This window comes from Canis lupus, chromosome 3, assembly GCF_048164855.1.
Source record: "Canis lupus baileyi chromosome 3, mCanLup2.hap1, whole genome shotgun sequence".
Lineage (NCBI taxonomy): Eukaryota > Metazoa > Chordata > Mammalia > Carnivora > Canidae > Canis > Canis lupus.
The window spans coordinates 26,127,140-26,143,810 of NC_132840.1; the positions used below are offsets into that span (position 1 = coordinate 26,127,140).

The window sequence follows — 16,671 nt, forward strand, 5'->3', positions numbered from 1 at the left end:
GACGCCCGGCCAAGGCCAGCCGGTGCACAAACAGCTGTTTTGCTGCAAGCTGCTCTTTGAATCCACTCCATTAAATACGAAATTAGTTCATGGGAACATGAACGTCTGTCCGTAGAGAAGAACGAATCCCAGGACAGCCCTACCTGAACTCCGGGATGTAAGGCTGGAGCTATATGGCTATTGACCTGGAGGGAGGACACTTGAAAAAAAAGGAACGTGCACATTGATTTTGGTGAGAACTAAGTTTGTGAACAAAGACGCTCCTAGATGCGTATGCTTGTAGAAGTCGAGGACTCTTCAGTGCTGAGCTATGATTACCCCAGGTTGTGGATTTAGAGAAGTTTCACTTTATGCCATTTTCAGTATTATTGGCTTCAGTTAAATTACTTTTCATAACTAAAAACAAAACAAAAAACCCAGCTGATTGTAAATATTTCTATTCAGTTACACATCCAGTGTTTCTGAGGTCAACACTGGAGCTCTCCTTGTGGTGGATGGTGTGGGTGTGGGGTTATAGAGCAGCACACCTTACCCCTGTAACATCAGGTAATCTGCTTGGCACCCTAGTCACCTGCATTCCCAGGAGCTGCAGAGAGGGCAAGGAGCCGGGCAGGGTATCCAGGGGCTGATGAGAGAGGCCCCGTTGCAGATCCTCTTTCTTCCATGTGGGTGTCAGAGCCAAGGCCTTGCCTTGGCCATGTTGCTAATATACATATGAACAAGCAGCACTGAAACCTCCTTCAAGCTGTGTGGCACTGTACTTAAGTACCACTTTCTTTCCAAGGAAGATTCAGAGACTGAATAATGTCCCACTCCCAGGATGGGATCTGTGATCTACATGGACAGAGAACACACCCAACAACGCAGTCGTTGGTGTTAACTGGTCTTGCCTTCATCAGTGGTAGTGATGTGGGCTGGTGCCCCCTGAGTGAATGGAATGGTTTGCTGGACCCCCGCGGGGAGCGGCCATTACACAGGCTCAGATGCCCCCTCTACCCAACAAGCACTGCAGACCCACTGCTGGCCATTTTACAACTTACCATCTCTGAGGCCTCAAGCAAGTCATTAAACCTCTGAGCCTCTCTTATTTGTAAAATGTGGATGATGGTAATACCTGCCTCACAAGGCTGTGTCAGAAATAATTTCCATGAGAAAATACAGAACATCTTACACAGTGTTTGGCACCCAGTGGGTAAACAATGAGAGTTTTACAAGTCATATATATACATGGCTACTCAGAAATAATGAAATCCCGATGACTGAGCTTGTGCACAAGAGAGAAATTGTGAGATCTCTCCGTGGACAGCTCAAACACTGACAAGTTCCATTTCAAATCTGACAAGCCCCTTTATAGTTTCCTGCTTCTCTTTCTACTCCTGGTGCTTGCCTTTCTCATTTCAATGTCCTGGTGCAGGAGAAGCAAGCAGAGAACTGAATGATCCTTGATCAGTGTCAAATTTATTAATTCAAGGGGGATCCCTGGGTGGCTCAGTGGTTTGGCACCTGCCTTCAGCCCAGGGTATGATCCTGGAGTCCCAGGATCGATTCCCGCGTCGGGCTCCTTGCATGGAGCCTGCTTGCTTCTCTCTTTGCCCCCACCTCCTGTCTCTCATGAATAAATGAATAAAATCTTTAAAAAAATTTATTAATTCAAGAATGTAGAAATGACAATTATTTTCAAATAATTCTCATACCCAGTTAGTGGATTTTAAGAAACCTAAGTTTTAATCTTCATACTAGATCAAACCTTGAAGACTTCAGGTGTTGTTATGAATACTAAAATACGAAGATGTTGTTAAACATGGCTATCAATTAAACTGAGCTCCTGGAAGAGAAATCTCTTGACTGCTATGTATTTTATGAGCACTGAGGTTTGACTAAAGTCATTTATTTGGACTTCTATATGGCTGTTGACAGTTGTAGCAAATTCTACCAGTGAGCTCAAGCATACCAACAAACCTCCTTTGTGCCTAAAGGCGAACAAAATTAAACTCCACTTAAATACAATTTGAAAATATCCTACTCTCGTCCCCACCAGTGCATCTGCAACTGAATCTGAAACTACAATGCAGCAGTTTTCAAATCCATTATCTTTCTAGATATTCAGACTGAAAACTCACCTCACAATGGACAAATAAGCAAATTCCAGTGGAAGAGCTGGGGAAGGTTGTCCATCTGACCTGCCTTCTGCATTACCGTTTTGTCCTTTATTGAATTTCCTTTAAAAGTGGGGAGTGGTGAGGTGTGGTTAAAATTCTGGTCATTTGTCATTTCTAGGGTTTTTGTTTTTGTTTTTAAACACATCTCCTAGAAAAATAAAAGTGAACCGAGAGGTGGGCAATCAACCTTGTGTCACTGTCCTCTCCTCCAGTGCTAGGGATCCAAGAACAGGGTTAAAGACCTGACAGGAAGGGCCATATTCCACATTCACGACTGACACGTACAAGGTGCTTGGGGTTTGACCTGGCTTAACTTCTGGAAATAGGTCCAGGAGTAAGTCTTGGTAAATAACTCATTAAAACTCATGCCTCTTGTTCCAACTGGGGATAAAGGATAACTTTAGAAAAACATTTACAGTTTAAAATATTTAGCGTCAGAAAGTTATACTTATTTTTTTCTAACTCAGCACCCTGAAACCTTAAATTCTCAATCTGCACAAGACTTGGAAATGTACAGACCAGAAAAATGGCTGGGAAGCCTGTCCCCGTCCACCCAGTGCCACCAGAATGCAACACATCTTACTTGTTCAGCAGCGTAGTGTCAGATGAGAAAAGTTGTATTTTTATTTTGCAGGTTTTCTCTGAATTTCTAGGGTCATGTTTCACTAAATTACTTAAGATGTAAGTTTATAGCACAGTGAACATAAAAGAGGACACAAACCAAATTTATACTTAAATTAAGTAGTGTGATTTAATTTAGTTGCTGCTTAATCCTGAATCCTCTTAAGTTAAAAAACAAAAGTTATAATTAACTATTAACGTTAATGAATTTAAACCTTCCAGAAAACATGAATCCAAAAGGAAATGTCCAACAGGGGATATGAGCCACATATTTTATGGTCTTTCCTGTTTCAGTCTCAAACGTTCTAAACATCAATGGAAAAAAAAAATTTCTCTATAGTTTTTTAATTTTATTCTTCTAGAGCACAATTTTCTGGCCTGTTACTGGGAACGGTCTTCTAATAGGTACACAATTAACTCATAGGTAGACAACACAATGGCAGTATTTGGTATCTGCCGGATGAGCTGGGCAAAGAGTCCTCTATAAAAGGCAAGGTAACCTTCTTCCCGGAAGACCAGCCGAGCAGTCTGGACAAAAGACTTGTACTTGGTGCCTTCCTCTCGGAGCCGTGTCCTTATGACTTCTGCAGAGAGAAACACATACTTTATGCTACAACGAACCACATCGCCAAGCAATACAATGAGAGAATTCAAAGCACAGAGCTCTGTCAATGTACATCTCTGGCTATTTGCCATTTCAGCTCTATTTGGACAGCATAGTCACTTTGGGACAATGAAAAGTTGCGATCTTTTTAGAATATTTTCTAATTCTGGGAAATGGTCAATTAAGGATGTTACATGTAGATACAAAATAACTTTTAAGGGATTGTAAAAGCTTACATTGAATTGGACTCCATTTTAAGATAGTTTGTGGTTTTCTACTCCCAATTAAGCGCTATAATTTCACTGAAGGTGTAATTTGTATTAAGCAGAGCAAATCATCAAGACTTTCTTTTCATATGCTTGCCAACTTCCTCTCCTACTAATAACCCTTCTCCACCACTCTGTCCAGCTCAAAAGCTGCCTCCTGCATTTTTTTTAAAGATTTTTATTTATTTATTCATAGAGATGCAGAGAGAGAGAGGGGTGGGGTGGGGCAGAGACACAGGCAGAGGGAGAAGCAGGCTCCAAGCAGAGAGCCCGACGTGGGACTTGATCGAGGGTCTCCAGGATCACGCCCTGGACTGCAGGCGGCGCTAAACCGCTGTGCCACCGGGGCTGCCCCTCCTGCATTTTTTTTTTTTAAAGATTTTATTTTATTTATTCATGAGAGACACAGAGAGAGAGAGAGAGAGGCAGAGACACAGGCAGAGGGAGAAGCAGGCTCCATGCAGGGAGCCTGATATGGGACTCGATTCCAGGACTCCAGGATCACGCCCTGGGCTGAAGGCGGATGCTAAACCGCTGAGCCACCCAGGGATCCCCTGCCTCCTGCATTTTTAAACTTTTGCACACCTGGCCCCTGTCGACACAGGCACAACCCCCCCCCCCCCCCCCCCCCCCCGCGAGCACGACAGCTGTCACTGCTGGACATCCTTCTGTCTCCCCACCCTACAGGAGGCAGCCCGATCTCTTCTCCCTGAGCCCTAGGGGGCCGCTGAGTGTTCCACCATGTGACGGGGGCTCAATTACCTGCTTTTGAATTGACCATGTATGTTCGTCATAGCTGACCGTGCAGCAGGCTTTTGAAAACAAAACCTGTTTTTCATGGTACAATAAATTAAGCTATTCTTTTTTTAAGTAGGTCAGTGGAACATTAGGTCTCTAATTCCTTAAAAAATAGACTTAGCAAAGTAGACTCACTCAGCACTCCATTCAAAGTGGAAGTTGAGAGTTGTTTTGTTTTGTTTTTGGTTGGCACCCACACCATTTTTTTAAATCGAGGAATTTTAAATAAAATCCAGATTTTTGGCTTCTCTGAAAACATCAGAAGTTCTATAACACAGGGCCCACATTTTGCACAGTATGTTTTGGCCACGAGTAGCTGGAGCTGAGAAGAGCTGAATTCCTGCTGCTCACATAACCTACACCAGACAGATGAAGCCAGTTTCACTCATATTCTATTACCTTAGTACCTGCAGGTACTTGCATTTCCATGTGAGCTGCAGAAGTCTAGCTCTATGGACAATGACACAAGCCTCACAGCTGTTTTACTGTTCTGGAAGAAAAAGCAAAACATACCATGTGGATAAGCGATGCAGGAAGCACATCCCTTAGAAATTGCAGCAGCTGCCATAAGTCCAAAAAAATTTGTGGAATTTTTCTCAGTCCCATTTGTAGAAGAGGCTAATGGAGCTTCTTTCAGATACTTCTTCAAACTTTCATAAATAGCAAAACAGATGATAGTTTCTGAAATTCCAGCATACGAGGCTGTTAATCCCCTGTAGAAGCCACGAATGCCTTCTGTCTGGTAAACATAGCGAGCACACTGGAGTGTGTTCATCTGCTTGGAGCCTCTTACTCTGTGTAAAGATCAATGAAAAGCCGTTAAAATGCACACTCTGGAGCCTGGCTCCTGTACCAGGCTGCAAAGAAAGGAGTGTTGAGTATAAAGAGAAATTACACATGGGTGAAATGTGGCTTCCCTGTCCTATGTTCAGCTGAGCCTGGGCCCACCAGCTGAGACACCTGATAAGTCCACAGAACAGTATGTACATCTGTACCAAGAGCCATAAAAAACATGTCCATAGCCTCTGACCTAATTTTGGAAAGAGCCGGATGGAGGAAGACGTTCATCACAGAGGAAAATACAACTGCAGTATAATAAAAACAACCCAGATGTCTAAAAATAGGAACAGATAAGCAAACTAGGATACACATACTAGATTAAAATAGTTGTGAAGGCAGTAAGCAATGCAGAAGTGCTTGCGTGGAAAGCAGGAGTATAATTACAATCATGGCAAAAATATGCTTTAAGAAAATGCCGAAGGAAAAACCTCACCAACATCCTGCCTGGGTAGTTGAGTAAGGTTTGTTACACTAGTAAGCTTTCTTAACTCTAGTCTCCAAATGGTGTATTAAAAAAAAAATTTATTTATTTGATAGAGAGAGAGAGAGAGAGAGAACACACAAGTAGGTGGAGCAGCAGGCAGAGGAAGAGGGAGAAGCAGGCTCCCCGATGAGCAGAGTCTGATGTGAGGCTCGATCCCAAGACCCTGGAACCACAAACCTGAGCTGCAAGCAGAGGCTTAACCCACTGAGCCACCCAAGTGCCCCCAAATGGTGTATTCTGATTCCATTATTTCTAAATTTATGAAATAAACATGGAATAAACTACACAATTTGGCCTTGGGCTAGCTGCTCCTAGCTCATGATGGGTAGTATCCTAAACTGCCTATTGCAAACAGAACCTTCTGACAGCATATCCACATTCCAAGAGCCCTTCCTTGGGGCTGAGGCCCAGTGAGCCCCTTGCTCCAAACAGTCACAACAGGCTCTGCCTTCTTCACTGTGTCTTTCCAAGGCTGTTTCTCCACTTCCTGGCTGGAGCAACCTTTCTAATACAGATCCAAGCACACTGCTGTGCTACAGAGTGGTCCCCACTCACACCCCGAACCACAGCTCTAATGGCTGTCTACGGCCCTCAAATTAGAGCCCAAAGCTGAACTCCAAGACCCTCCCGGGGCTTTAAAGGAGGTGCCCCGCCCCCATGCATTTCTGTAGCCTTGCTTTTTTTATATATCCCCTCCTCCAGCACATATACACAGAGCACACTCCAACCATGCTTCCCTTCCTTTCGTCCCCGGGGAATGCATGCTTCCCGCATATTCCATTCTTGGCCGGAAGCATGTGCAGTGCCATGGGCCCCCTCCCTCATTTTTTTCCAGATGGTAGGGTGGACATCACCACTAACAGAAGCCCTCCCTGTGCTTGCCCCGCCTGGACAGCATTAGGGAGGGACGCTCTGGGGTCCTTAGCATTTCTGGCCCCTATCTCATCAGCCTCTAATTCTATTACCTGTAAAGTCGTGAGCTTCTGGAAGGCAGGGCCTAGGGCTTAGTCCTTGCTGTTTCCCCAGTGACTACTGCAGAGCAAGCATGCAACAAATACTCATTGCTGCAGGACTGGTTAAACAAAGCTTCAAAATATCCTGAGCATGGAGGTGCTGGGCGGCTCAGTTGGTTAAGTGGCCAACTCTTCATTTCAGCCCAGGTCATGATCTCAGGTCCACACTCAGTGGAGAGGGGAGTCTACCTGAAGATTCTCTCTCTTCCTCTCCCCTACCCCTCCCTCCACTGACACGCTTTCTCTAAAATAAATAAATAGACCTTACGTAAAATAAATAAAATGTCCTAAGCACAAATCATTAGGACATAGATATAAATTTTTCAATTAATTAATTAATTAATTAATGATAGTCACAGAGGGGGGGGGGGCAGAGACACAGGCAGAGGGAGAAGCAGGCTCCATGCACCGGGAGCCCGATGTGGGATTCGATCCCAGGTCTCCAGAATCGCGCCCTGGGCCAAAGGCAGGCGCTAAACCGCTGCGCCACCCAGGGATCCCAGGACATAGATATAAAAGCATGCATATAGAGGTTCTTAGCTGATTTGTCCATGTACCTGCTGTTAAGCAGCAATGATACTAGGACAGTGTGGGGCACAGCTGGCACAGCAAATGATTACCAGGGGTTTCCAGGAGAGGGTGCTGGTCAGAATCCTGAGGAACAAACAGGCACTCTTGGGCAACAAGAGGGGTGTGGGACTCTTAATCCCTCCTGGTGAGGGTCAGCACACTCAGGGAGATGGAAGCCTAAGAACACCTGACAGTTATAGAAAAACTGCAAAGGACCTTGAATGTTAAGCCCACAAGTTAGGATCTGACCATGAGAGTAAGCAAGATTTATTGAAGGATTATGAGCAAGCGATCTATCCAAAATGAAGAGATCTGATGTATTCTAGAGGGTTCTTTCATGCAGAATGGATTGAAGAAAACATGGAATCTGAGACCAATTCAGAGGTTTCCGTGATCGTTAGAAAAAACAAACCAAGGCAGACCCCAAGCTACACTTCCAGAGGGTAGTCTTGTTCTGTCTCTCCTTTCTTTATAGGTTGCTTAGAGTTAGGCTGGACTAGCTGAAAGCTTCCAGGGCCCACACATATTTCAGGCAAGAGTTACACAAGGGTTCTTAGAGTTGATGACAGTGTCCCTTATCACCATCACTTCTTTGAAATTAAGGTAGTTACTGGGCCACTGCTTGATCTTGCTATTTACTATATTAAAGAAGTCTCTTACTATATTGTATTTAAAAAATGATAATTGTACTTCAACAATTGGTTACCACTGCTTTCAAAAATATTACTCTAAAAAGCAACTGCAGAGGCGCCCCCAGACTGCCAAAGGGATCCATAGCATGAAAATGCTACGAATCATGGGCCAGAGTTTTAGGGCAGAAATCTAGTACACCTGAAGGCCTTTGCCATTCTACCCTTACTAGCATCTTCCCCCTTAGAAGAGAAGCCATCTGGAGGAGCCCAAAGTGCTCTAATTGAGGGTGGGGGTAGGTCGGCCAAGAGCAGAGACCTGCCAACTACCTCAGAGAAGTCAGCAGCAGGTTAGGGGCGGCAAGTGAGCAAATTTCCAACCCATCCCCGCCCTGAGGTGCTACTTCTGCTGGCCCTCATTTCCCCACAATGCCTCGCAGCACACATCTCAAAACAAAAGGACTTTCTACATATAGCTTATATTCAGAAAACAACAAGGATTGGGATAGCTAAGGGCTCTGTATACCTTACTTCACAACTGGAATTGGGAGGAAGGAGAAAATCCTCACGAATATTAAGGAGGAACAATTAATGACTTACTTCCGTTCTAGCTGCATCCGAGTTTTAACCATCCATATAGGATTCATTAAGGTATTTGTGACAAAAGCTGAAAGAAAAACAAACAGCAAATGTCACCATTGAACACAATCCATGCTTATTAAAGCTATTTCATATGATAAACTTTGAGATCAGGATTTAAATGGCTTAAAAGTAAAACTGGACAGTAGGAAGAAGTTACATTTCCAGACTGCAGATGGAAGTTACACTCTCTTAAAATGTAACATCCATTGAGATGTTGGACCTAAAAGAAACCTCTCAATTTTCTAGAGCCCTGTCTAGTCTTTCCAACCTGTAGGTGGTGCTGTTGATATTTCTGGAAATGTAATTTCTATGATAAATATGGAAACTATTCTAAAACTCAATTTATAAGCTTCAGGTCTAGAAATAATTTGTTTTAAAAAGTTAGTGATCTAATCCAAAAGGTTACCTTATATTAAATCTAAAACAGAAGCCAAAAAAAAAAAAAAATTAAAACAGAAGCCACTAAATCTCCATTTACCTGAATTTGAACATACACATTTTAGTATCTCATTAATCATTTCAGGAAATTGAAGTTTTAAAGGCTGATTTGCTTACAGGAACCATTTCTAAAGCCTTTCCCATCTTTATATTGCTCATTGTTCCAGATCAGCCAGAAAGAGCAGCATCATGGCATCAGCCTGACAGTGAGCTCTGAACACCTCGATCCCTCCACAATCCTAGGCAGATTAATTAGGAACCAAGACGGTGGTTTAGAGAACTCCCTCCAGGTCTGCTTTATTTGCCAATGGTTCTTTTTAGTTAATTTTGTAAAAGTCACAAAACTGACGAGCAGCTCAGAGCTTATGGCTCACTCGCGACCACCCTTGGGAGAGCTGACCCATTCATTCGGTCACTCCACATTTCCTCCTTGGAGTTCCGTGTTCGATAGAAATGCCTTTCTTGCATGAAGCAGCTTTGCATATGCTATCTTCTATTTGAGGGCCAGTAATTATGACTTGGAACTGCTCAGATGCGTTAGTAGAACTCTTATTTTGAGTGACAGAGGCAGATAAAACTGGTGCATGGTGCATACACACCTTACAGGCTGGCAGGAGGCAGAAATGCTTCATAGCATACCGATTTAAGTTCTTTAGGAGACGCTTCCATTTACATAAGACATAAAGTGGTACCCAAAGAGACAGCCTTCTCTCTTCAATCTACAAGTCCATGGTTCTTTGTCAACTATTTCCAGGGGAACAAATCCTGTTATGAATTTTTTTTTTGTTATGAATTTTCTATAGTAAAGAGAAAGGATTCCCTCAAAAGGGAGCAGATACTCCTTGATCTGGTACTAGCCCTTCTAAAAGGTCTCCACAGCCCCGTGCCCTCATCACAGAACCTAGCTGTGGACAGAAATGCCAACTGTGCATGGGATATGCTGGACACAATGGGGAGTCACATAAAAAAACCTCAAATTTTTAAAATAACTTTAATGCAACAGAAGGATATGGAAACCCATTAATATTCCTTTAAAAAAGATGTAATACTAATCAAGAGTATGCACGAGCACAGATGAAATTTTGAGGAAGAATAAAATTTTAGTTGTCAAAGAAAACGGAACCGAGTTATAATCTATTCTTGAACATTTGTGTTTTATTAGTTCTAACATAAAGCATTAGAAAAATGACTTTAGAGGCAAAAGATGCAGAGAGCTAATTTCTGGTTCCTGGAAAAAGCTGTTTGGCACAACACATGCTTTAGAAAACTGAGAAACTTATCTCCACTCACTTAGGGTAACATACCTGCAGAGCCAGCTGAGAAAATATGCACAATATTACTGTTAGGCACAAAAATGCCATTGAACTGCTCTTTGGCTTTGGAGTAACACGCAAAGTACACAGCCCTGTTTGAAGAAAGAGAGAACGCTACAGACATTGGCATGGCATTATATACATCCCTCCGCAACTTCTAAAAATGTAGTAAAGTATAAGAAGGTTAACAGGTAACCAAAAGCTTGACCTTATAAACCACAAGCTGCTGCTTATCCCTCCAGAGAGTATTTCAGTGATGGTAGAAGTATCTAAAATAACTGGGGAAGAGGAGATTTTGGTAATATACAAAATCCATTTATATTCTTCATTCTGGATATATGTCAATTCCTTAAGCAACCAAAATCTATACTTTTAAAATTCGTAATACTTCTAAAATATACCACACTCATCCTGCCTCACATAACAATGAGTATGCAAATTATATTTGACTTTTTTTTTTTTGATGACTCAGGGTCACATAGGGAACAGCCATCACATATAAGTTTTCTTTTTCTTTTTTTTTTTTAATTAAATATTTTATTTATTTATTCATGAGAGACACAGGGAAAGAGAGAGGCAAAGACACAGGCAGAGGGAGAAGCAGGCTCCATGCAGGGAGCCCAACGTGGGACTCGATCCCGGGTCTCCAGGATCAGGCCCGGGGCTGAAGGCGGGCGCTAAACCACTGAGCCACCCAGGCTGCCCATATATAAGTTTTCATACAGAGCTTCCGCTACTGAATACGCCCCCCGCCTCCCCCCAACCCCGTAACTCCTAGAGGTGGAGTTTGGCCTCCCTGCTGCCTCTCTGGTCAGGTCTTCTCTGTCTGCTTTCTCTCCTCTGACTTCTTTCTTACTGGGCCTGGGGAATAGTGGCTGGTTGGTATTTTCCTCTGCTCTTTCACCAGCAATGTCAGGGAAAATGTCTCTTCATTTTCACTGGCCAATGCATCAATCATAGAATCATTCTTCATAGAATCATAGTTGATTCTTCAACTTAGGCCCTGGAATACTTATCATTATTGTGTTATGTAACAGTATTGTTTTTTTTTTAATTTTTAATTTATTATTTATGATAGTCACACAGAGAGAGAGAGAGAGAGAGGCAGAGACATAGGCAGAGGGAGAAGCAGGCTCCGTGCACCGGGAGCCCGATGTGGGATTCGATCCCTGGTCTCCAGGATCGCACCCTGGGCCAAAGGCAGGCGCTAAACCGCTGCGCCACCCAGGGATCCCAACAGTATTGTTTTTTTTCCTAGGTCCCAACTGTTCTAAATGGGTGTGGCAGCCAGGAAGCTACATCAGATTAACAGGTGTTACCAAATTAGCACTGTCCACAAGGAGATACAACTCATTTTCTTTATTGAGTTGTGGACATATGCAGTGTGGACATATCCACCATCTATTAATAATGTATACGCCATATAATCTCACAGACTAGTGTTTCTATTTTTTTTTATTTTATTTATTTATTTATTTATTTATTTATTAATTAATTAATTAATTATAGGCACACAGTGAGAGAGACAGGCAGAGACACAGGCAGAGGAAGAAGCAGGCTCCATGCACCGGGAGCCTGACGTGGGACTCGATCCCGGGTCTCCAGGATCGCGCCCTGGGCCAAAGGCAGGCGCCAAACCGCTGCGCCACCCAGGGATCCCTGATTTGTATTATAAATTGGAGCAAAGATCTGCAAGAATCCTAGGAAGCTTTTAGTCTTCACCTTATATAGAACATTTTTATTTTTGTTATAAAGATTAATTCTCGGGTAGCCCGGGTGGCTCAGTGGTTTAGCACCACCTTCAGCTCAGGGCCTGATCCTGGAGACCTGGGACTGAGTCCCTCGTAGGGCTCCCTGCATGGAGCCTGCTTCTCCCTCTGCCTATGTCTCTGCCTCTCTTTCTCTCTGTGTCTCTCATGAATAAATAAAATCTTAAAAAAAAAAAAAAAGGTTCATTCTCTTTAAAGTCTGAGTATTACATCAAATAATATGAGTATCTTACCCCTGTCACCCAGCTCCCCTCCCAGGAGGCAATTTCTACAAGTAGTTATCTACTTTTCAGAGATATGTTACACACACACTTCACCTGTTCACTTTTATCAAACACAGGCTTTAAAGAGATTTAAGCCTCATAACAGAATAAGGATGTTTTAAATAAAGTAAAGCCTGGAAGCCTTTAAATTTCTTCGGATCTCAGCTTCTAAGTGCATACGAATTACCTGGGAATCTTGCTAGAATGCGGATTCTGGGGTACAGTCCGAGAGTGTGTAGTTCTAACAAGCCCTGGGTGACACCAATACTGCTGGCCACATACCATACTTGAAGTAGCAGATACTTTTTTTTTTTTTTTTAAGATTTTATTTATTTATTCATGAGAGACACAGAGAGAAAGAGAGGCAGAGATACAGGCAGAGGGAGAAGCAGGCTCCATGCAGGGAGCCTGACGTGGGGACTCGATCCCAGGTCTCCAGGATCAGGCCCTGGACCGAAGGTGGCACTAAACCACTGAGCCACCCGGGCTGCCCTAGCAGATACTTCTTTAGAGAAGATTATAGGTGATGAGAGAGTGAATTTTCACTTATGAATAAAATAACTAGAATCTCTCATACATACACCGAAAGACATACTAGCAGTTGTCACTATTCTGTATGTCAGATGTATTCCATACAGAAAAAAGAAACTGGCCATCTAGTAGTACTGCTTTTCAGTAAGAGAGGAGTCAGTATTATATACTATACATAGTGAGCCAACTGAAAGTTTAATGCTTACCTTGATGGCGCAACTCCAACCAAATTTGGACCCAAGCCTCTAAAAAGTGACTTTGGTCCCTCCTTCTCCAAGATTGACCTGAATAATAAGAGAAGATCTTTAAAATCCTTTAGGCAGGGCCTATGCAAAACAATGAGGCCTCAGCTTTCACATTAGCTCCGTGAATACAGAACAGAATGTTTACAAGAGCCCAGACTCTTACCTGATTGTCCTACAATACAGCATTAGAAGACTGAAAAATACTCCTTTTATGATACAGAGAAAAAGCATGCTTCAGAAGCATCAATTTGACATGTTTTCAAGAAGCCTTTTCCCTAGTTCACATGGGACCAAGATGATCAGGGTTTGTACTACATGCTGAACTCCTAATATGGTAGGATGAGCGCCTGGCAAAACATCTGATACAGGGAATCATATCGTCATAATAACAAAATTCACTGAGAAACAGGTTCTGAGATTTCTTTGGATTGTATTCCTTTTGGATTTATTCCTTATCTCTAATAATCCAATCTTCCAGATCTTTACTTATTATAAAAGGCCCCAATCAGGGATCTACAGAATAGAAAAACCTAATGATTTTCATGGGCTGGATGAATCTTATTTAAAGACAAAGCATAGTATCTCAAGCTTAAAGAGAATACTGCTTTTTCTTTTTCTTTTTTTTTTTTTTTAATCATAGTAACATATATATAAGATGAAATTTACCATTTTCAAGTGTACAGTTCAGTGGTAGTATTTCCACATGTTGAGCAACCATCACCATCCATCTCCAAAACTTATTCATCTCCTTAAACTGGACTCCTACCTATTAAATACTAACTCCCCATTACCCTCCCCCACCAGCCCTTGGCAACCACCATTGTGCTGTCTCTATGAACTGGACTACTTTAGGGATCTCAAATGAGTGGAATTGTTCAGTATCTGTCCTTTGGTGGCTGGCTTATTTCACCCAGCACAGTGTCATTAGTGTTGATCTATGTTGCAGAATGTGTCAGAATTTCCCTTTTTAAGGCTGAATAATACTCTATTGTATATGGGCCACATGTTGTTTATCCATTTATCTGTCAATGGACACTCAAGTTGCTTTCACTTTTAGCTACTGTGAATAATGCTGCTGTGAACATGAGTGTCCAGATATCTGTTCAGGTCTCTAGTTCATTTTTTTGTAATTTTTTAAAAAAATTTTTATGTGTGTATGTATGTATGTATGAGAGAGAGAGAAAGAGAGAGAGAGAGAGAGAGAGAGAGAGAGAGAGGCAGAGACCTAGGCAGAGGGACAAGCAGGCTCCTTGCAAGGAGCCTGATGTGGGACTTGATCCCGGGATCATGCCCTGAGCCAAAGGCAGACGCTCAACCGCTAAGCCACCCAGGCATCCCACAGGTCCCTAGTTTAAACTCTTAGGGGTACGTACCCAGAAGTGGAACTGCTGGATCATATGGTAATTTCTGTTTAATTTTTTGAGAATCTGCCATGCTATCTACTATAGCAGCTGTTTATCATTTTACATTCCTACCAACAAGGCACAAGCGTTCCAATTTTTCCACACTCCTGCCAAGGTGCTTTAAAAAAGTGTTATTTTCTGATTGAAAAGGACTAAGGAAAGGATTGTATAGAACATTCTTTAGAGGCATTTTCCTGCTCCAACATGATTCTTCAAGTTGGTTAAATTTATTCTTTTCAGTGGCTCAACTGGCTCAATTTTCATGGTATCCAAGAGAATTTACATTGTTACACGGAGGTCCCCTCTAATCTTTTCTTACTGCAGATTTTTCTGCACTCAGTAATTAGTACCTCCAATTTCTAAGTTTATCTAGCTCACTAATGATCATATTGTTGTCAAAAGAGTTTATATGGGATCCCTGGGTGGCGCAGCAGTTTGGTGCCTGCCTTTGGCCCAGGGCGCGATCCTGGAGACCCGGGATCGAATCCCACATCGGGCTCCCGGTGCATGGAGCCTGCTTCTCCTTCTGCCTGTGTCTCTGCCTCTCTGTCTCTCTCTGTGTGACTATCATGAATAAATAAATAAAATCTTAAAAAAAAAAAAAGAGTTTATATAATGCTTTACCTTCATTATGACTTCGAAGGTAAAATAAAACAGTTGTGTTCCACTTTATGGAAAAGCTATTGGTAAAGATTCTGAATCCTGCCAATTTTATTTCTACCACCTTCCACTTTTCCCATAAAATTTCTGGAAACAAAGCTGAAATTTTTGGTGAAGAGGTTCAGTTGATCTGGTCCCTGGTATGCTAGGCAATGTTCAAGTTTTATCCAGAAAGAGGAAGGAAGCTTTCCTTCCTCTTCTTTCCTTTTTCAGGTCAATGTAGTTTTTCACGGTCTAGAGTTCCTGAATGTACAAACTAAAACATTTGAACTTTGGCTTCTTTCTTCAAATTTTTGGATGTTTATAAAATATTTCAATTGCTTGAAAATGAAAGTATATTTGCACCTGTAAGAGCTGTCTTCAAAAGTAGCAGACTAGCAATTAGATAAGAAAGAAGAAATAAGGGATCCCTGGGTGGCGCAGTGGTTTGGCGCCTGCCTTTGGCCCAGGGCGCGATCCTGGAGACCCGGGATCGAATCCCACATCGGGCTCCCGGTGCATGGAGCCTGCTTCTCCTTCTGCTTGTGTCTCTGCCTCTGTCTCTCTGTGTGACTATCATAAATAAATTTAAAAAAAAAAAAAAAGAAAAAAAGAAAAAAGAAATAAAAGGTATCTAGATTGGAAAGGAAAAAACAGAACTTTTTTTTTTAAGTGGGGCTCAACATGGGGCTTTTGAATTCACAACCCTGAGATCAAAACCTGAGCCGAGATCGAGAGTCGGAGGCTTCACTGACTGAGCCACCCAGGCATGCCCCAGCAAAATTCTATTCACATAGACTACACAATCATTAACATAGAAATACTAATTAATACACTAAACGATTACTATAACTAATAAGTTCAGCAAGGTTGCAGGATATAGGATCAATATACAAAAATCAATTGTATTTCTACACAGTAGCAATGAACAATCTGAATACAGAGATAAAAACTGATTCCATTTACAAGAGCCTCCAAGAGAAGAACACTCCTAACCACAGAGATGGAGTAGATCTGTGATTGCCAGGGTGGAGTAGGGGGAGTTGGGAAAGACTGCTAGTGGGTACATGCTTCCTTTGGGGTGATGAAAATGTTCTAGAATTAGATAGTGGTGGTGGTTACATAACTGTGTAACCACTGAATTATACACTTTTAAAAGGAAAAATTTTAGGATATGTGAATAATAATAAAGTGGATCTCAGTTCCATCTAAATAATTAATTTATTCCAAAATATTAGGAAGACAACAGTCTTCTTTTCTTTTCTTTTTTTTTTTTCTTCTTTTCTTTTTAAACAATAGTCTTATTTTCTTATCATAGAATGTTTTTCTCACTGGCAGTTATCAGCCTGGGCCCTTTTATGGGATCCCATGACACACTCTTGTTTGTGTAGCCCAGCCTAAACCCTCTGGTCACCCCCGAGTATTGCATGAAGGACCTCTGTGT

The 16,671-nt window shown here is 42.1% G+C and overlaps 1 protein-coding gene across 1 annotated transcript in view; it reads right to left on the reverse strand.

Moving 5' to 3' along the window:
* Positions 1-2,884: 2,884 nt before the first annotated feature.
* SLC25A33 (solute carrier family 25 member 33) overlaps positions 2,885-16,671 on the reverse strand; it is a 35,390-nt gene continuing 21,603 nt past the window's right edge. Inside the window, exons 3-7 of the mRNA XM_072819743.1 lie at positions 13,147-13,224; positions 10,369-10,469; positions 8,585-8,651; positions 4,962-5,242; positions 2,885-3,364 (exon numbers count right to left, since the gene is read on the reverse strand). Coding sequence (XP_072675844.1) covers positions 3,162-3,364; positions 4,962-5,242; positions 8,585-8,651; positions 10,369-10,469; positions 13,147-13,224 — 730 coding nt within the window. The 3' untranslated portion in view covers positions 2,885-3,161. The remainder of the gene's footprint in view (positions 3,365-4,961; positions 5,243-8,584; positions 8,652-10,368; positions 10,470-13,146; positions 13,225-16,671) is intronic.